General features: G+C 36.2%; 1 protein-coding gene and 1 long non-coding RNA gene across 7 annotated transcripts in view; one reads left to right on the top strand and one right to left on the bottom strand.

The window, feature by feature from the left end:
* The window catches only part of LRRD1 (leucine rich repeats and death domain containing 1), a 32,937-nt gene extending 20,074 nt beyond the window's left edge, over positions 1 to 12,863 (top strand). For 3 of the 5 annotated variants that reach the window (XM_073898810.1, XM_025872859.2, XM_073898811.1), the window contains 3 exons: positions 9,449 to 9,610; positions 11,898 to 12,015; positions 12,645 to 12,863. In XM_073898810.1, the coding sequence (XP_073754911.1) occupies positions 9,449 to 9,610; positions 11,898 to 12,015; positions 12,645 to 12,831 (467 nt within the window). In that variant the 3' untranslated portion in view covers positions 12,832 to 12,863. Of the gene's footprint in view, positions 1 to 9,448; positions 9,611 to 11,897; positions 12,016 to 12,644 lie in introns of those variants that run through there. The other 2 variants (XR_012380210.1, XM_073898809.1) reach the window with 2 other exon arrangements.
* Positions 1 to 21,331, bottom strand: part of LOC141373857 (uncharacterized) — a 92,940-nt gene that overhangs the window by 62,159 nt on the left and 9,450 nt on the right. The window lies entirely within an intron of this gene.

Raw genomic sequence — 21,331 nt, 5'->3', positions numbered from 1 at the left:
TATATGTTTTACAGTTATTTACTCCCATTCTATAGGTTGTTTTTTCTTCTTTTTAAGATTTATTTATTTATTTATTTGAGAGAGAGAGAGAGAATGAGAGATAGAAAGCACGAGAGGGAAGAGGGTTAGAGGGAGAAGCAGACTCCCCGCTGAGCAGGAAGACCAATGTGGGACTCGATCCTGGGACTCCAGGATCATGTCCTGAGCCGAAGGCAGCCGCCCAACCAACTGAGCCACCCAGGTGCCCCTGGTTTTTCTTCTTGATAATGTCCTTTGATACATGAAAGTTTTAAATTTTGATAAGTCCAATTAACTATTTTTTCTTTTGTTGCTTGTGTTTTTGGTGTCATAACTACTAATCCATTATCAAAATCCAAGGACTTCCCCCCCATGTTTTAAGAGTTTTTAAAATTTTATCTCGTGTTTAAGTTGTTGATTCATTTTGAGTTATCTTTGTATATGGTGTGAGGTAGGGATCCACATTCATTCTTTTGCATGCAGATCTCTAGTTATTCTAGCATCATTTTTTTTAAAGATTTTATTTCTTTATTTGACAGAGAGAGACACAGCGAGAGAGGGAACACAAGCAGGGGGAGTGGAAGAGGGAGAAGCAGGCTTCCCGCCAAGCAGGAGCCCGATGCAGGGCTTGATCCCAGGACCCTGGGATCATGACCTGAGCCGAAGGCAAATGCTTAACGACTGAGCCACCCAGGAGCCCTCTAGCATTATGTTTTGAAAAGATTATTTTTCCACTTTGCATGGTCTGAGCACCCTTGTCAAAAATTAATTGGCCATAATATATGGATTTATTTCTGGACTCTCAATTCTATTCCATTGGTCTATATGTCAACCCTATGCCAATCTCGTACTGTTTTTTTTTCTTTAAATTCCAGTTAGTTAACATACAGTGTAATATTAGTTCACGTGTACAATATAGTGATTCAACACTTTCATACATCACCCAGTGCTCACCACAAGTGCACTCCTTCATCCCCCATCACCTATTTAACCCATTCCCCATCCACCTCCCTTCTGGTAACCATCAGTTTGTTTCTTAACCAACTGAGCCACCCAGGCACCTTTTTTTTTTTTTTTAAAAGATTTTATTTCCATCAGTTTGTTTCTTGGTTTGACTCTCTTTCTCTCTTTTTTCTCTTTGCTTTTTTTTTTTTTTTAAAGATTTTATTTGTCAGAGAGAGCACAAGCAGGGGGAGCAGCAGGCAGAGCAGGAAGAGGGAAAAGCAGGCTTCTTGCTGAGCAAGGAGCCCGAGATGGGACTCGATCCCAGGACCCTGGGACCATGACCCGAGCCAAAGGCAGACACTTAACCAACTAAGCCACCCAGGTGTCCCTTTGCTTCTTTGTTTTGTTTCTTAAATTCCACATATGAGTGAAGTCATATAGTGTCTTTCTCTGACTGATTTATTTTACTTAGCCTAATACTTTCTAGCTCCATCCAGGTCATTGCAAATGGCAAAATTTCATTCTTTTTTTTTTTTAATTTTTTTATTGTTATGTTAATCACCATATATTACATCATTAGTTTTTGGTGCAGTGTTCCATGATTCATTGTTTGTTCATAACACCCAGTGCTCCATGCAGAACGTGCCCTCCTCAATACCCACCACCAGGACAACCCATTCCCCTCCCCCCCTCCCCTCTAGAACCCTCAGTTTGTTTTTTATGGCTGAGTAATATTCCAGTGTGTGTGTGTGTGTGTGTGTGTGTGTGTGTGTGTAAAAGATGTGGTTTTTCTTTATTCATTAGTCAATGGACATTTGGGTTGTTTCCATAATTTGGCTATTATAGATAATGCTGCTATAAACATCGGGGTGCACATATCCCTTTGAATTAGTATTTTTGTATTCTCTGGGTAAATACCTAGTAGTGCAATTGCTGTATCATAGGGTAGTTCTATTTTTAACTTTCTGAGGAACCTCCAAACTGTTTTCCAGAGTGGCTGCACTGTTTGCATTCCCACCAACAGTGCACAAGCATTCCCCTTTCTCCACATCCTGGCCAACACTTGTTTCCTTGTGTTGTTGATTTTAGCTATTCTGACAGGTGCCAAAGTGTTGGCCATCTGGATGTCTTCTTTGAAGAAATGTCTGTTTGCATCTTCTGCCCATTTTTATTTTTTTATTTTTATTTTTTTAAAGATTTTTATTTATTTATTTGACAGACAGAGACAGTGAAAGAGGGAACACAAGCAGGGGGAGTGGGAGAGGGAGAAGCAGGCCTCCCGCCGAGCAGGGAGCCCGATGCGGGGCTCAATCCCAGGACCCTGGGATCATGACCTGAGCTGAAGGCAGATGCTTAGTGACTGAGCCACCCAGGCGCCCCTCTTCTGCCCATTTTTAAATTGGATTATTTATTTTTGGGGTGTTGAGTTTTATAAATTCTTTTTATTTTGCATACTAACTCTATCAGATATGTCATTTGCAAATATCTTCTCTCATTCTGTAGGTTGCCTTTTAGTTTTGTTGATTGTGTCCTTCACTGTGCAGAAGCTTTTATTTTGAAGTAGTCCCAATAGTTTATTTTTGCTTTTGTTTCCTTGCCTTAAGAGACATATCTAGAAAGAATTTACTACAGCCAATGTTAAAGAAGTTAATGCCTGTGTTCTCTTCTAGGATTTTTTATGGTTTCAGGTCTCACATTTAGGTATTTAATCCTTTTTTAATTTATTTTTGTGTATGGTGTAAGAAAGTAGCCCAGTTTCATTCTTTTCCATGTGGCTGTGCAGTTTTTCCAGCACCATTTTTTGAAGGAACTGTTCTCTTCCCACTGGATACTCTTTCCTGCTTTAGTAAAAGATTAATTGACCATATAATTGTGGGTTCATTTCTGGGTTTTCTATTCTGTTCTGTTGATCTCTGTGTCTATTTTTTTTGTGCCAGTACCATACTGTTTTGATTACTACAGCTTTGTGATAAAACTTGAAGTCTGGAATTGTGATGCCTCCAGATTTTTCTATTTCAAGGTTGCTTTGGCTATTTGGGGTCTTTTGCAGTTCCATACAAATTTTAGGATTGTTATAGCTCTGGAAAAATGCTGTTGGTATTTTGATAGGGATTGCATTAAATCTGGAGATTGCTTTGGGTAGTGAAGACATTTTAACAATACTTGTTCTTCCAATCCATGAGCATGGAATGTCTTTCCATCTCTTTGTGTCATCTTCAATTTCTTTCATCGGTGTTTTATAGTTTTCAGAGTATAGGTATTTCACCTCTTTGGTTAGGTTTATTCTTAGGCATCTTATTGTTTTGGGTGCAATTATAAGTGGAACTGATTTCTTAATTTCTCTTTCTGCTGCTTGGCTGACTTGGAGGAGCATGCAACTCTTGATCTTGGGGTTGTGAGTTCAAGCTTCACACTGGGTATAGACATTACTGAGAAAAAGAAACTTTTAAAATACATACATACATACCCTTTCACATACTGAGGGAGTTCCCCATATTCCTAATTTGAGGGTTTTTTTTTTTTGAGTGTTGAATTTTGTTAAATGGATTTTCTGCACCAACTGAGATTATCACGTTTTTTTCCTTTTTTCTCTAAATGTCATGTATTACACTCACTGATTTTCTTATAATGAACCACTCTTGCATTTAAGATAAATCCCACCTGGTCATGAGGTATAATCCTTTTAGTATTTTGTTGGATTTAGTTTGCTACTATTTTGTTGATTAGTTCATAAAGGATATTGGTCTGTAGTTTTCTTGTATTGTCTTTTTCTGGCTTTGTTATCAGGGTAATGTTGGCCTCATAGAATGAGTTAGGAGGAGTTCTGTCCTCTTCAGTTTTCAGGAAGAGTTTGAGAAGAATTGATATTTGTTCTTTAAATGTTTGGTACAATTCATCAGTGAAGCCATCAGTCCCAGGGCTTTTCTTTGTTGGGAGATACTTGATTACTGATTAAATCTCTTTACCAGTTATAGGTTTTTCTGATTTTCTGTTTCTCCATGATTTAGTCCTTGTAGGTTCTGTGTTTCTGCGGATTTGTCCATTTAATCTAGGTTATCTAATTTGTTGCCATAATGTTGTTCATAGTACTCTATGTAATCTTTTTATTTCTGTAGAATCAGTAGTAATGTCCCCATTTTCATATCTGATTTTCAGTAATTTGAGTCTTTTCTCTTTTTCTCTTAGTCCATCTAGGTAAAGGTTTGTCAATTTAGTTGATCTTTTCAAAGAACCAACTTTTGGTTTCATTTTCTATTGGTTTTTATTCTCTGTTTCATTTATATCCACTTTAATTTTTATTGTTTCCTCCTCCTATTAGCTTTGGCTTTACTTTGTCTTTTTCTAGTTGATTTAAGTGTAAAGTTATTAATTTGAGGTATTTCTTTTTTAGTGTTGGTATTTCCAGCTATAAATTTCTTTCTAAGCATCCATAAGTTTTGGTATATTGTGTTTTCATTGTCTTTCATCTCTTCACATTTTCTAATTTTCCTTTTGGTTCCATCTGTGACATACTGGTTATTTTACAAGGGTGTTGTTTAAAAAATTTGTAAAACTTCCAGTTTTTCTTCTGCTTTTTTTTGCTTGTTTCATTCCACTGTGGCCAGAAAAGATATATTGTATGATTTCAATCATTTTTAATTTATTGAGACTTGTTTTGTGGCCTAACATTATGGTCTATCCTGGAAGATGATCTACGTATACTTGAGAAGAATATGTATTCTGCTGTTGTTGGTTTGAGTGTTCTATATATGTCTATTAGGTCTAGTTGTTTTGTATTGCTCAAGTCCTCTGCTTCCTTACTGACATTTTGTCAAAATGTTGTATCCATTGTTGAAAGTGAAGTATTAAAGTCTCCAACTATTATTGTAGAACTGCCTACTGCTCTCTTCAATTCTGTCAATATTTGCCTTTTGTTTTGGGGTTCTGTTGTTTGGTGTGTATATATATTTATAATCGTTATATCTTCTTTATATACTGGTCCTTTATCAATATATACTTCTTTGTCTTTTGTAATAGTTTTTGACTTAAAGTTTATGTTATCTGATATTAGTAAAGCCACTGCTGGTCTCTTTTGGTTAGTATTTGCACAAATTATCTTTTCCCATCCTTCAATACCTAGAGCAAAAACAGAAAAGAAAATACTACACTCCCAGTCCTTGCAGCTTAGCTCGAAGTTGGGGTACTTCAGTGCTAAGCCAGGCCACCGACAACTTTTAGTTTTCCTCTCTTGATTGTGTGGAGCCCAGAGATCCACCTTAGGTTCAAGCCTAGGATTTTCTCAGGTTTCTTCTGAGCATGTGTCCAGTCCTTGGCATGCCTGTTGTACTCTATTTTCCCCAGGATACACTCTGGCACCTCTGAGCCCTTATTTCCTCAAGAAACTTCTCCCTGTGCCTCTTTCTTCCTGGGCTTTTATGTCTGTTTGCTACTTGCCCTGTCTGCTGTCCCTTGCTCCAGGTGGGCATGGGTAGTCTATGCCTTTAAATGTTACAACAACTGCCACTGGCAAAGCAACTCCAGCATGAGTGGGAAGAGTAAAACAAAAGTCAGCCTTTGTGCCAGTCCCTTGGGGAACCACCAGACAGGTCAAAATGCAAAACCACAATATTTTAAGGACAAGGTCGTTATTAGCTCTCTGACAGCTGCAAGCTGCATCAGCAATGTCAGTTTGTACCATCCCAGTGGCAGCCACAGCTATGCTGGGAAATGCAGGATGGTAGGGAAATGAATGAAAAAGCTTCAGGGCTCTCTCACCTAAATTCTGCTGCTTTTATCCTCATTGAACACTATCCTGGTTACTGTAAGATTTGGATTAAATTCCAGAATTCTGAAAAAGCTGATTCTATCAGACTTTCCCAGCTTATGATTGACTCAGTGGAGGGGCTGAATCTTTGAGAGCCCTACTCTGAATTTTCTGTGACAGCCATCCTAGATGTGGTTTTTTGTATTTATACTTCTTGGATTTCACTGAGCTTCTTGTCTGTATAGTTATGTATTTTATCAAATTTGGGAATTTTTCAACCATTATATTTTCAAATATTTTTTTCTACCTCATTTTCTCTTTCTTCTCCTTGTGAGACTCTAATTACCTTTTCATATTGTCCTATAAAACCCTAATTTGGGGGCGCCTGGGTGGCTCAGTCGTTAGTGTCTGCCTTTGGCTCAGGTCATTGTCCCATTGTCCCACAGTCCTCTCTCGCTGTGTCTCTGTCAAATAAATAAATAAAATCTTAAAAAAAATGAAACCTTCCTTTTAAAAAAATAAAATAACACAAAAAAACTCCATAAAATAGGTATAAATCTGACAAAGTATATGTAAGGTCTGTATGCTGAAAACTACAAACATAGACAAAATGACTCAAACAAGACCTAAATAGAGAGAAATATAGTATTCATAAATTGGAAGAATTGATATTGTTAATATGTTACTTTCCCCAACTTATTTTTAAATTCAACTCAATTCCAATATACATCACAGCAAGGTTTTTTATTTCAGAAAGAAATGAGCTAATTCTAAAATTTATATAAAAGGCAAAAGAAATAGAATAGCTAAAATTATTTTGACAGAGAGAGACACAGCGAGACAGGGAACACAAGCAAAGGGAATGGGAGAGGGAGAAGCAGGCTTCCTGCTGAGCAGGGAGCCTGAAGTGGGGCTCGATCCCAGGACCCTGGGATCATGACCTGAGCTGAAAACCGATGCTTAACGACTGAGCCACCCAGGCGCCCCTAGCTAAAATTATTTTGAAAAAAGAACAAAGTTGAAGGATTCATACAACCTGATTTTTAAGACTTATGAAAGGCTATGGTAGTAAAGACAGTGTACACTTGGCAAAATGACAGACATAGATCAATGGAATAGAGAGTGTAGAAACAGACCCATGCATATATGGCCAATTGATTTTTATGTAAATGTAATTCAATGGAGAAGGTAGTACTTTCTTTTTTTTTTTTTTAAGATTTTATTTATTTATTTGCCAGAGACAGACAGTGAGAGAGCGAATACAAGCAGAGGGAGTGGGAGAGGGAGAAGCAGGCTTCCTGCCAAGCAGGGAGCCCGATGCGGGGCTCCATCCCAGCCCCTGGGATCATGACCTGAGCAGAAGGCAGACACTTAATGGACTGAGCCACCAAGACATCCCAAGAAGATAGTGTTTTCAACAAATGGTGCTAGGGCAACCAGATAGCCACAAGCCAAAAAACAAAACAAACTGCAACATTAAAACAAAACAAAAAAACTTTGATCCATACCACATACCATATAAAAAACCAACTGAAAATGAATCACAGACCTAAATGTAAAAGCTAAAACTATAAAACTGCTAGATAAAAACATAGAAGAAAATATTTGTAACCTTGGCAAAGATTTGTTAGATACAACACCAAAATCACAATCCACAGAAAAATTAATTGGACTTCATCAAAATTAGAAACCTCTACCCTTCAAAAGGTGTTGTTAAAAGAATGAAAAGCCACAGACCAGAAGAAAATATTTGCTGAATACATAAAAATAATTCTCAAAAGTCAATATTAAACAGTTGCCTCAATAAAAATTGGCATAAATTTTGAACACTTTACAAAGAATGTATATGAATGGCAAATAAGCACAAGGAAATATACTCAAGTCATTAGTCATGAGAGAAATGCAAATTAAATCTATAATGAGATATTTTTGTATGTGTGAATGCAAAAAGGAGCTTTTATTAAAGCACAGGGACAAGACCTGTGGGCAGAAAGAGCTGCTACAATGAACTCTTTCTCTTAGAATAACTAAAATTAAAATCTGACAATACCAAGAGCTGTAACTGCAACTCTGATATGTTGATGGTAGGAATGCAAAATGATACACATTCTTTCTTATAAAGTTATATGTATATTTACCATACAACCCACCACACTCCAACTACACTTTCATTTCAAGTGAAATGTAAATGTATATTCAATTAAAAAAACTGAGTGCAAATATATAGAATGGTTTTATTCATAATCACCAAAAAGTGGAATCATTGAAAATGTCCTTTAGTTAGCGAATGGATGATGTATGCAAATCCATATAATGGAATACTTCTCATTAGTAAAAAGGAACAAACTATTGATATGTCATTAAACACCAATAAATCTCAAATGCATTATGCTGAAAGAAGCCAGACCCTAAATACTATATGTTGTGACATATATATTATACATATGCATTAACACATATATTTATAATTATGAGCTTATAATGTACATTTTAAAACCCCTTATATATATGTAGGTATGTATGTGTACATACACACACACACACACACACACACACACACACACACACTCCCAGAAGCAATGAGCAAAACTAGTATCCTGATCTTGGTTTCTGAATGCCACTCTTCACTGAAAGGAACCAGGTTCCTTTATGACTATAAATAATATAACTATAAATGTATAAATAATAGAAAGGCAAATTATAGGTCAGTTCCTCTTTAAATGATTACGAAGTCTTACCCTGTTAGTCACCACAGTTTTACTTTTTACCTGCAGTTTTTGTTAGACTAAGGTGTCTTGAAAACATTACACTTTAGGGAAGTAGAGTTTAATCCCCACTCCTTGAGGATGGACTAGACCTTGTAAATCAGTTCCAAAAAATATAGAGTATGGACAAGAAAAAATCAAAACATTATATCAGAGAAACCTGGCAAGACACTGTTTTAGCCAAGGGATCAAGCTTAACATTGCTAGTAAAGTCATATGGGTATCAGGTAACCCCTGCTGGGATGTGATGAGAGCTCTTCACCTCTGTAGTATTCTTTCCAGAAACCCATAACCCCAGTCTAATCATGAGAAAATATATCAGATAAACTCAAATTAAGGAATATTCTATAAAAATACCTAATCAGTACTACTCAACTGTCAAGATCATGAAAAACAAGGAAAGAATGAGTAACTGTCTCTGACCAAAGGAGATGAAGAAGACATAACTCTATGCAGTGTGTTATCCTGGAATGGATTCTAGAACAGAAAAAGGACACTGATAGAAAAAACTAATGAAATCCAAAATTGTCTGCAGTTTATTTAATAGTAATGTGCCAATGTTTCTTAGTTTTGACAAATGTAATACAATAACGTGAGATGGTAACATCAGGTGAAACTAAAACTGGATGAGGAATATACAAGAATTCTCTACAATTTCTGCAACTTGCTGTACATCTGAAATTATTCTAAATAAAAAGTTTATTTAAAAGATACCACCACAAAGTCCTTTCCTGTACTATAAGAGAACAGCTTCCTATCTCATTTTGCCATCCTCTGAGAGAAAAGAACCATAGCTCTGTTTCTATACTTCCTTCTTTTCACTCCTAGCAAGGAAACAATGATAAGAATTTATATTTGGTATATCTGGTATGTTGCCAATGAGACACAGTAAATGCCCCATAAGTAGTTGTTATTTATCTTCAGATTTTTCTTTATACAGAAAGGTATAATTCAATTATAACTTCATTTCTACTAGGAAATAATCTGACAGTTCTACCTAATGGTATCCACAACCTTTTTTCACTGAAGGAGATAAATTTTGATGATAACCCTTTGCTGAGACCTCCGATGGAAATCTGTAAAGGAAAACAATTGTATACTATTGCACACTATCTACAGAGGGCAGATCAAAGAGATGGTAGGTGATGAGAGAGTGACTTACTAGCTTATAAGTCATTTTCTAGTATCATCTGTAAATTAAAAGATAGTATGCTTTATAGAGGTTTTCAATCTGGCAGAGGCATTAAAATATTTATCATCTTCCCTTTACTGAGGGTTAGGAATTTATTTTGATAATTCAGATTATTTCATCTGGGTCCACACAAACTAAACCATTGAAAACAGGCAAACCCAAGTGGAGGAGTAGGCTGTTATCCACCTATTGGCCTCAATACCCTTCCACAGGTTTTTCATCATGGCTGTGCCCAGACTTAGGCATTCCACACAAAAACTTCTTCATGGGTTCTGATCCATATCACCGTATGTAGTTGTTCTAAAACTCTCATCTGGCCTTGAAGAAAGTACTTAGACCTTTTCCAATGAAGCCAATCAGCTTTTGGCCCACTATGATCACCTGTCTGTAGTCATGGGTAGTCTTCATTCTTCGTCCTTAAGCATTCCTTTGGTTGTCCCTGATTGTTTCAGATAACAGGTCCATTTTCTTTAAATATCCTTCCACTGGACCAGATGGAGATTGGTTTCTCCAAGCCTCTGGCAGGGAAATTTCACTGTCCAATTCTTTCCTTGGGGCTAAGTTCTGAACAACTAAGCTTTTTCCTGGGACTCTGACTTTGCTTCTGTCAATCCTTAGATTGGATCCAGAGTTTGGTCCTCCACTTCAATGAGTACTTACAAAGTATTAAGTCAATTTAATAAGTATGGATCCAGATTTGGGGAAATATACAAAACCATCCCTCCATATCATTCTGTTATGTTCCCTGTCTGTAATCAGGAGCTTATATCAGCATAATCTCATAATATAGTGAGATGGTCACTAAAAATGTACAGTTCTCTTTAAGTCACAATATACATCCACGCGTGGCTACCAGTTAAAAGTTTCTCTAAGACTTGGGCCTCACTGATGGAAGGAACCTAAGAGAGAAAATTAAAAGTCACAGTAGCTGTTTTTTCTAACTTGCTATGCAAGGTGGTTCTGCTCATTATCATTAAAAAGGAGTATTTTATGATAACTACTTTTTTTTAAGATTTTATTTATTTATTTGACAGAGAGAGTAGAGGGAGCAGCAGGGAGAGGGAGAAACAGGCTTCTCACTGAGTGGGGAGCCCAACATGGGGCTAGATCCCAGGACTCTGGGATCATGACCTGAGCTGAAGGCAGACGCTTAACTGACTGAGCCACCCAGGCACTCCTGTGATATCTACTTTATAAAGTTTTTAGAAGTTTCTAAGAATCCATAAAGTATTACTGTTAGGTAACAGGAAGAGACTTTATGGTTAAGCGTCTGGAATCGAGTCCCGTGTCGGGCTCCTTGCTCAGCGGGGAGCCTGCTTCTCCTCTCTCTCTGCCTGTTGCTCCCCCTGCTTGTGCTCTTTCTCTCTCTCTGGCAAATAAAGAAAATTTTTAAAAAAAGCAGGAAGAGACTTTAGAGAAGTGGCAACAGATCAAAGTCGGCAGAAATGAGAGAATCCTAGCCACTTATATCCTTTATACCCAAGGGGCCTTCATACTGCAGGTACGCAGAGAGAGGGGAAGGGAGTCATCATGGGAGATACATTTATTCTCCAATTAGCAAAGAACATGGGGTTCCTTCCTTAAAATTTTGCTTAGGAAATTGGACTTTCATTTATATCATTTGCATATAATCTAGCCTGAGGGACTGAGATGATTACAGGGGGGTGGGAGATTGCTAGTTCTTAAAAATTCCCAAAGTACCTTAATAACAAAAAATAGATCTAGTCCAAGTTAGCTGGAAACTTTTTAAAAAAAAAAACAACAAAAAACTAAAAACTCTCTACTTATATCTAAGCTAGCACTCATTAAATACAGTGATTTGAATATAAAATATACACATAAAATATACACACTGTATTTATAGTAGATGTAAACTTGGTTTTTTTTAAGATGGTACATAAAGAAGCCCATTAAAAAGCCTGAATCAAAGGATGGAGTTAAATTCATTTCAAATCCTCAAAGAATTAAAGAAAGTTTTTGAAAATCATTTTGTAGGTGCTTATGATACACTTTTAAATGGCAATTACATGTTGATTATTCAGATTTTGGAAGAAATAGAACAAATGGTTCAAATTTCAGTTTGTATATTAGGTCTGCATCTTACTTTTCAATTTTACTTGACATAGACATTTGATAGGAGCACAGAAGTAAGGGACTCAGATAAAATAATAACTCGAAATAGAGTATGTTTTTCAAAAGAAAGGACTTAAATTTTTTTTGTGTTCAAATGTAGAGAAAATCCTAGAGAAGATCTTCAACATAGTTGCCAATAACATCACTGAAACAAATTTTAAATTTCTGTGTAAAAAATTAAACCTGGTCATCTCAGAAACAGATATGTCTGCAAAGAGGTATGTATGAAGAACAACATGTGGTATAAGCTTATTCTTATGTTCTGATTTATATCACTTTGATATTATAAGATTTTGAAACATCATATTAACATGAATTCTAATTTGCTGTAAAAGACTGATGTTAGTTTATTATATATTTGAGAACCATGTGGGCAATGTAGTTAAGAGTAAGGGCTCTCATGGCAGACTGTCTGGCTTTAAATTACAACTAGTTTTGTGACCTTGGATAGGCCCCTTAACTTATAGGTACTTCAATTTCTCCACTGGTAAAATGGATATACTTACCTATGAGAGTTGTTATGAGATCACGTTATAAAGCACATAGTACTGTAGCAGTAATATACTGCCTTAGGATAAATAACCCACAATTACTGTTTTGAGATCTTGAGTAAATCTCTCTTAGAAGTGAATGTTAATTGATTTTCTACAAGGAAACAAGGGTTGGCATGGAGCTAACATTCACTATTTGCCAAGCTCTGTGCTAATTTTATATGAACAATCTTCACCAATAATTTAATCTTCACTTCAACCTGGTAAATTGATTTGAAAACTTAGGTATATAATATTTAAGTAACTTAAATGATCTTAGTTGGTGATTAAAATAATATTATCTTTAAAATTTTCAGCACTGTTTCATTAAATGAGAGAGTCCGCCAAGCACTTGATAGGTGGAAAATGGAAAGTAACAACTTGTCACTAACTACTGCTGCTTTAGGAGACCAACTAACTCAGGCACTAACTATGATAGGAGCATATGAAATTATGGACAAAATAACAGCTTTAAAACTTTTTACATGTGCAATTAAATTTTGAACAGTGTACCCATAATAAAAACTGAAAATTTATGATGTACTTATATAATTGAAACCGGAGAATTGCATGTCATGTGTCTTTTCATGCATTCCTAAGAGATAATGACAATTTATGGCTAGCACTTAAATGTTATCATAATAAAATATCAGAGACACTATTTTGTATACTCATTCTGTTACCTTGTAATTATGATAATAATTTTTAAAAAGTAATGATTCCATTTAAAAATTCTTTGTTATACAATGCCTTTATACAACCCAAGATTCATAGGTAATAACGTCATTAGTACCTTGCACTGGAGTTACAAAGCAGAGCAATTTCATTTTAGATGCCAGCTTAGAAGCTGAAATGAATGTACTATCCCTACTGTCTCTCCATGAGGAATGGGATAGCTCTGTTAAGCATAAAGCAGAGCCAAGGTCAGTAAACCCACTGAAGTTGAAAATAACAAAAGTCAAAAAAGTAGTTAATATACACCACATCTTCTTTATCCATTCATCTATTGGTGGACACCTGGGCTGCTTTGATAATTTGGCTACTGTAAATAATATTGCCATAAACATAGGGGTGCATGTATCCCTCTGAATTAATGTTTTTGTATTTTCTGGGTAAATACCCAGTAGTGTGATTACTGGATCATAGGGTAGTTCCATTTTTAACTTTCTGAGGAAACTCCATACTGTTTTCCACAGTGGCTGCACCAGTTTGCATTCCCACCAACAGTGGATGAGGGTTCCTAGACATCAAGCAAACACTGTTTTGTCAAAACTCTTTCCATTGCAAAAGATAGAAACTTTATCTAGTTAAGCTAAAAAAAACAAAAACAAAAACAAAAAAACCCCTGCTCATGTAACTGAAGCCAGAGAAGACCCAGGTGAAAAACTAGTTTTCTGTTAACTGTGAGGAAGCAAACACTGCATTGTGTTTGGGTTCTGGAGGCAAAAACTGTTTAAAATCATTTTATTAAAATTCTACTGTAGGGGTGCCTGAGTGGCTCAGTCTGTTAAGTGTCTGCCTTTGGCTCAGGTCACGATCCCAGGGTCCTGGGGTGGAGCCCTGCATCGAGCGTGCATAGGACTCCCTGCTCAGCAGGAAGCCTGCTTCTCCCTCTCCCACTCCAACTGCTTGTGTTCCGTCTCTTTCTCTCTCTCTCAAACAAATAAAAAAAATAATAATAAAATTCTACTGTAGTAGGAGGAGAAGAGAATAGTTAAAACTGTAGTTTCTAGAGTCAGTGAATACAATGCATCTTTAAAAATAGCGTAGGAGGCTTACTGTTGAATAATTTACATAAACAGATACAATGCAAAACCTTATCTTATTTTCACAATTATTATTGTGTGACTTTTCTGATTTAGTTAAACAATTTTTCACAAATATTTGAAGCAATGAAATCAATTAAAGTTTTCATTTGTGTAACAGAAAAGTAAACTAGTAACTTAGTTGCACTAAGAGAATTTTTATCTTGTGAAAAATAGGTTGTCAAAACAAAAACGTATTTCTTTGGCTTTCTATCTAGCTAACAAATTTTACTGATAAAAAGCTAATTTCCATTCTTAAAGAGGAAGTTAATATAAATATTTTTTTCCTAAAGAATGAGGGCTTTCTGCTTTTGTTTCACAACTACATTCAGAAACTGAGCAGAATCAGGATGCTTTGCTTTTCTCCTGTCTCAGATTCTATGTTTTAGCCTAATTTTCTCAGGCTCTTCTCTGTGACATAAGATGCCTGTTGGTAGCTCATAAAAAAAGAGTTGATTTTTTTCTTTTTTTTTTTAAAGATTTTTTTTTTTATTTATTCATGAGAGACAGAGAGAGAGAGAGAGAGAGAGAGAGGCAGAGGGAGAAGCAGTCTCCCAAGGAGCAGGGAGCCCGATGCAGGACTCGATCCCAGGACCCTGGGATCACGACCTGAGCCGAAGGCAGACGCTTAACCATCTGAGCCACCCAGGCGCCTGAGAGTTTATTTTTTTCTTTGTATATGGTATTCAGAAAAGAAGTCCAATTAGTTTGGTTTGTACTGATATATCTTAGTGGATTATAATCAGAACAGGTGAGTATCTTTTTATCCCTAACCTTATTTTCACAATGCTGATGATAAAGACAAATTTAAATACCAGCAAAAGGAAATTGTTCATCCTAAAGCCTAGAACATAGCACAATCCATCCACTCACCCCAGGCCACATTAGGGCATATGTGGTAACTGCTACTGATACCTCTACAACAAACCCCATTTTCTTTTCCTTCTTGGCATCCTACCAGACTACATTTCCAAGCTTCCCTTGTGATTATATAGGGCTCCTGTGATTGACTTCTCTGAATGAAATGTAGGCAGAAATGATGTAAGTTGCTTTCAGACCTAGCTCCTAAACAGACATTCCATTTCCTGTCTGGCCAGAGGTCCTGGGCATGGTAGACCCACAAAACTAGGGAGTCTCTCTCCCTGAGTCTCAACTCAGAAAACAGCCCCTTAACTAGGCATAGCTATTTTGCACTGCTGAATAAATGAGAAATAAACTCTTAGTGAGGGTTTGAGGTTTTGGGGTGTTTTGTTATTTTATATTAGCATTCCTCCTTATTGGTAGAGTTAAAGGAAGAATTAGAAAAACTGAGAGAAGGCTGAATTTTCTATATAAGTCACCAAAAGTGTTTAGTATATGGAAGATACTTAATCAATAGCAGCTATTAATAGAGTTCCATTTAACATTTAAACATTTTAAGCCCTGTTAATCTGTATGACTATTATGCCCTGTGAGGAAATCGTAGCTGAATTTTCCACAGTGTACCTTGGATTATTATCATGTATACTATACCACTATTATATTTTAATTTGAAAACATGGTGAAACAACAGTAAAATAAGTTTTTATTTATTTATTTATTTTAGATTTTATTTATTTATTTGAGAGAGAGAATGAGAGAGAGAGCACGCACAAGAGGGGGGAGCAGGAGAGGGAGAAGCAGGCTTCCTGCCAAGTGGGGAGCCCGATGCGGGACTCGATCCCGGGACTCCAGGATCATGACCTGAGCCGAAGGCAGTTGCCCAACCAACTGAGCCACCCAGCCACACTAAAATAAGTTTTTAAACAGGAAACAACATAATAGTGATTAAATCTGGGGGGGCTGAGATAACACAACTTTTATTTATTTAATTTTTTGCTTATTTGTACTTTCCACCTTTTTCCCAGTATTTGTTACAAAAAGAGTAAAAAAGAAATCACATAATCCTAATCTCTTAACACAGCCAATTTAATGTTTGCAAATTATCTTTTACCTTGGTGTTTATAACCATACGCACATAGTTTGTTTTTTATAATAGCAGTGCAGTAAATATGCTGGGCTTTGGAACCAAACAATTTTGCATCCTGGCTCTGCCCCTAATTAGCTACTTGGTCTTGTGAAAGTCACTTAATCTGTGCCTTGATTTTTCCCTTCTGATAAAAGAAAATTCCTAAGGTGTTGTGCTACAATGAGGATTTACTGTATATAACATATTAAATGCAAAAAAATCAAAACAGTGTTTAGCACATATGTTTTTATAATTAGCAACTATTAATATATATTAAAATTTTATCATATTTCCACATTTTCCTATATGGTCTTCATAGTTTTATTTGGGTAGCTATTCCATCCATTAATATCCCATTATGAAATATAGTAATTAAGTGCAGTCGACCCTTGAACAATGCAAGGTTAGGGTGCTCACCCTCTGTGCAGTTGAAAATTGTATATAACTTTTTGTATATAACTTAACTACTAATAGCCTACTATTGAGCAGAAGCCTTACCAATAACACAGTCGATTAATGCATATTTTGTATGTTATATGTATTATATACTCTATTCTTACAATAAAGTAAGCTAGGAGAAAAGAAAATGTTATTAAGAAAATCATAAGGAAGAAAAAATACATTTTCAGTACTATACTGTATTTATAAAAAAAATCCACATATAAGTAGACCCATGCAGTTCAAACCCATGTTATTCAAAGGTCAACTGTAGTCTAAGAATGTTGGGCAAGTACACATAGCAAAATTTACTATCTCAACCATTTTTAAGTATACAATGCAATGGTGTTAAATATGCTGAACAATGTTGTGCGATCATCACTATCATCTCCATGACTTTCATTTTATAAAACTGAAACTCTATACTCATTAAATAATACTCCCCATTCCTCCTTCCCCCAGCCCCTGACATCCACCGTTCTTTCTGTCTCTATAATTCTGATTACACCAAGTACTTCATATAAGTGGAATCACAAAGTATTTATGTTTTTGTGATAGGCTTATTCATTTACAGTTAAAATAATCACTGATGGGAGATTTAACTTCTATCATTTTGCTATTTGTTATCTATATGCTATAGAGCATTTCTGACCCTCATTTCCTGCCTTACAGTCTTCTTTTGTGTTTAGCTGATTTTTTTTGCAGTGAAATGTTTAAATTTCCTTTATTTACTTTCATGTTCCATAGCTATTTTTTTCTTTATGGTTACCATGGGGATTACATTTAACATGCTAAAGTTGTAACACTCTAATTTCCATTTATACCAGCTTAAGTTCAATAACATGCAAAAACTCTGCTCCTTTAGAGCTCTGTCCCTGCCCCTTTTGGCTGTTATGTCACAAAATTACACATTTACACAATATGTGCCCCAAAACATAAACTAATAATTCTTTTAAAGCATTAATCTAGAAAACAGAATGTAGAGTTACAAACCAAAGTTACAGTAATACTAGCTTTTAGACTAATTTTTTTAAATGTATTAATCTCTTAAATCATGTAGAAAACAAAAAGTAGAGTTACAAACCAAATTTATAATAATACTAACCTATGTACTGAGGCCAGCATTACCCTGATACCAAAACCAGATAAAGACACTTCAAAAAACCAAAACTATAGGCCAATATTTCTGATGAACATAGATGCAAAAATCCCTAGCAAATCAAATCCGATAACACATTCACCACAATCAAGGGGGATTTATTCCTGGGATGTGAGGGTGATTCAATATTTGTAAATCGATCAATATAAAAGGCAAAAGATTTATACAATCTGAAGAGAAACCAGAGTATTAAATCAATCAATGTGATACATCACAACAAGAAAGAATAAAATCATATGATCATTTCAGTAGATGCAGAAAAACCATGTGATAAGGTGCGACATCCATTCATGATAAAAACCTTTACCAAAGTAGGTTTAGAGAAAACATACCTCCACATAATAAAGGCCATATAAGAAAAATCCATAGCTAACATCACACTCAATGGTGAAAAACTGAGAGCTTTTCCCCTAAGATCAGAAACAAGGCAAGGATGTCCACTCTCATCACTTTTATTCAACATAGTACTAGGAAGTCCTAGCCACAGCAATTCGACAAGAAAAAGAAATAAAGGGCATCCAGATTAGTAAGGAAGAAGTAAAACTTTCACTATTTGCAGATGACATGATACTATATATAGAAAATCCTAAAGACTCCGCCAAAAAACTACTAGAACTGATAAATGAATTAAGTTGCAGGACACAAAATCAACATACAGAAATCCTTTGCATTCGTATACACTAATAATGAATCAGTAGAAAGAGAAATTAAGAAAACAATCCCCTCAAAAGAAAATGATCCCATCCACAATTGTACCAAAAATAATAAAATACCTAGGAATAAAATTAACCAAGGAGGTGAAAAGACCAACTGTAAAACAATGATGAAAGAAACTGAAGATCACACAAACAAATGGAAAGATATTCCATGATCATGGATTTGAAGAAGCAATATTGTTAAAATGTCCATATTACCCAAAGTAATCTGCAGATTTAATGCAATCCCTATCAAAGTACCAACAGCATTTTTCACAGAACTAGAACAAACCTAAGATTTGTATAGAACCATAAAAGACCCTAAGTAGCCAAAACGATCTCAAAAAAGATAAACAAAACTGGAGGTGTCCCAATCCCAGATTTCAAGACATACTACAAAGCTGTAGTAATCAAAATAGTATGGTAGAGGCAAAAAAACAGACAGATAGATTATCAGAACAGAATAGAGAGCCCAGATATAAACCCATAATTATATGGTCAATTAACCTTTGACAAAGGAGGCAATATCTAATGGGAAAAAGACAGTCTCTTCAACAAATGGTGTTGGAAAACCGGACAGCTAGATGAAAAAGAATGAAATTGGATCACTTTCTTACACCATACACAAAAATAAACTCAATATGGCTTAAAGACCTAAATGTGAGACTTGAAATCATAAAAATCTGAGAGCACAGGTGGTAACTTCTCTGACATTGGCCATAGCAACATTTTTCGAGGTATGTCTCCTGAGGCAAGGGAAATGAAAGCAAAAATAAACTAATGGAACTACATCAAAATAAAAAGTTTCTGCACAGGGGCGCCTGGGTGGCTCAGTCGTTAAGTGTCTGCCTTAGGCTCAGGTCATGATCCCAGGATCCTGGGATCGAGTCCTGCATCGGGCTCCCTGCTCAGCGGGAGGCCTGCTTCTCCCTCTCCACTCCTCCTGCTTGTGTTCCCTCTCTCTCTGTGTCTCTGTCAAATAAATAAATAAAATCTTTAAAAAAAAAAAGTTTCTGCACAGTGAAGGAAATAATCAACAAAACTAAAAGACAACCTACTGAATGGGAGAAGATATTTGCAAATGACATTCAATAAAAGTTTAGTATCCAAAATCTATAAAGAACTTATACAACTCAACAGCAAAACAAACAATCCAATTAAAAAATGGGCAGAAGACATGAACACACATTTCTCCAAAGACATACAGATAGCCAACAGACACATGAAATGGTGCTCAACATCACTATTCATCAGGGAAATGCAAATCAAAACCACAATGAGGTATCACTTCACACCTGTCAGAATAGCTAAAATAAAAAACACAAGAAACAACAAGTGTTGGCAAGGATATGGAGCATGTACTTATTTCTCATGTACTTTTGGTGGGAACGCCAACTGGTAGAGTCACTGTAGAAAATAGGATTCCTTAAAAAATTGAAAATAGAATTACCATATGATCCAGTAATTCAATCCAATAATTGCACTACTGGGTTTTTAACCCAAAAATACAAAAACACTAACTTGAAAGGATATATGCGCCCCCATGTTTATGGAAGCATTATTTACAATAGCCAAATTATGGAAGCAGCACAAGTGTCCATCAATAGATGAACAGATGGGTGCCTGGGTGGCTCAGTTGGTTAAGCAACTGCCTTCGGCTCAGGTCATGATCCTGGAGTCCCAGGATCGAGTCCCACATCGGGCTCCCAGCTCAGCAGGGAGTCTGCCTCTCCCTCTGACCTTCCCCCCTCTCATGTACTCTCTCTGTCTCATTCTCTCTCTCAAATAAATAAATAAAATATTAAAAAAAATAGATGAACAGATGAAGTAGTATATATGTATGTGTGTATCTCTATACCTATCTATCTATAATGGAATTTTACTCAGCAATAAAAAAGAATGAAATCCTGCCATTTAAAACAACAAGGACAGATCTAGAGGGTATAATGCTAAGAGAAATAAGTCTGTTAGAGAAAGACAAATACCATACGATTTTACTCATATGTGGAATTTAAGAAACAACTGAAGAGAAAAAAAGGGACAAACCAAAAAACAGACTCTTAACTATAGAAAACAAACTGATGGTTACCAGAAGGGAGGTGGGTGGGGGGAATGGGTGAAATAGATGAAGGGGATTAACAGTATACTTATCTTAATGAGCACTGAATAATATATATAGAATTGTTGAATCACTATGTTGTACTTAACTAATATAATCTCCTATGTTAACTATACTGAAATAAAAATAAAAATAAAATAAAGTAACCCATGTATTTACCATTCCCCATCCCAATGCCCTGACAGGCAGTTGTGCACATGCTCCTGGAGCAGCTTGCATAAAACCTGAAGGAGCCAGGGGGCAGTAAAAGGACCCTGTCCTTCAAATGTCAGATATCTGAGCTCTTCTTGTGGATTTCTGCTTTTTTTTTTTCTTTTTTAAGAGAGAGAGCAGGGGAGGGGGAGAGGGAGAGTGATAATCTTAAGCAGGCTCCTGGAGCCTGACATGGGGCTCTTAGCTCATGACCCTGAGATCAGGACCCAAGCTGAAACCAAGAGTCAGACGTTGAACCAACTGAGATACCCAGGCACCCTGGCTTGCTGCTTTTAAACAGAGAGAGGCAGACAGAAAATGGATGGCCATTGTTGCACCTCCCCCAATTGTTACAAGTCCCTCCCCCTCTGGCTGAAATGACTTCACTGGGATTTAAAGGCCTGGTACACTTCCCTCCTCCCTTCATTTTTCTCTTTTTCCTCTTTTGGGAGCCAGACATTAAAAACAAACAACTGCATATACTAGGAAATTTAGAAAGTGAGCATATATGCCCAGGGAAAGGCTCAGAAAAGACATTAAGTTTAAACCTCAGGCTGATCCTCAGCATAGACAGCCTACAACAATCAAAACAAAAAACAGCAGGCCAGG

The sequence above is a fragment of the Callorhinus ursinus genome, unplaced genomic scaffold (assembly GCF_003265705.2).
Source record: "Callorhinus ursinus isolate GAN/ISIS: 27379988/994484 unplaced genomic scaffold, GSC_fseal_2.0 scaffold12, whole genome shotgun sequence".
Classification (NCBI taxonomy): domain Eukaryota; kingdom Metazoa; phylum Chordata; class Mammalia; order Carnivora; family Otariidae; genus Callorhinus; species Callorhinus ursinus.
The sequence above is the reverse complement of the archived record's forward strand: the minus strand, read 5'-3'. Positions and strand labels throughout refer to the sequence as shown.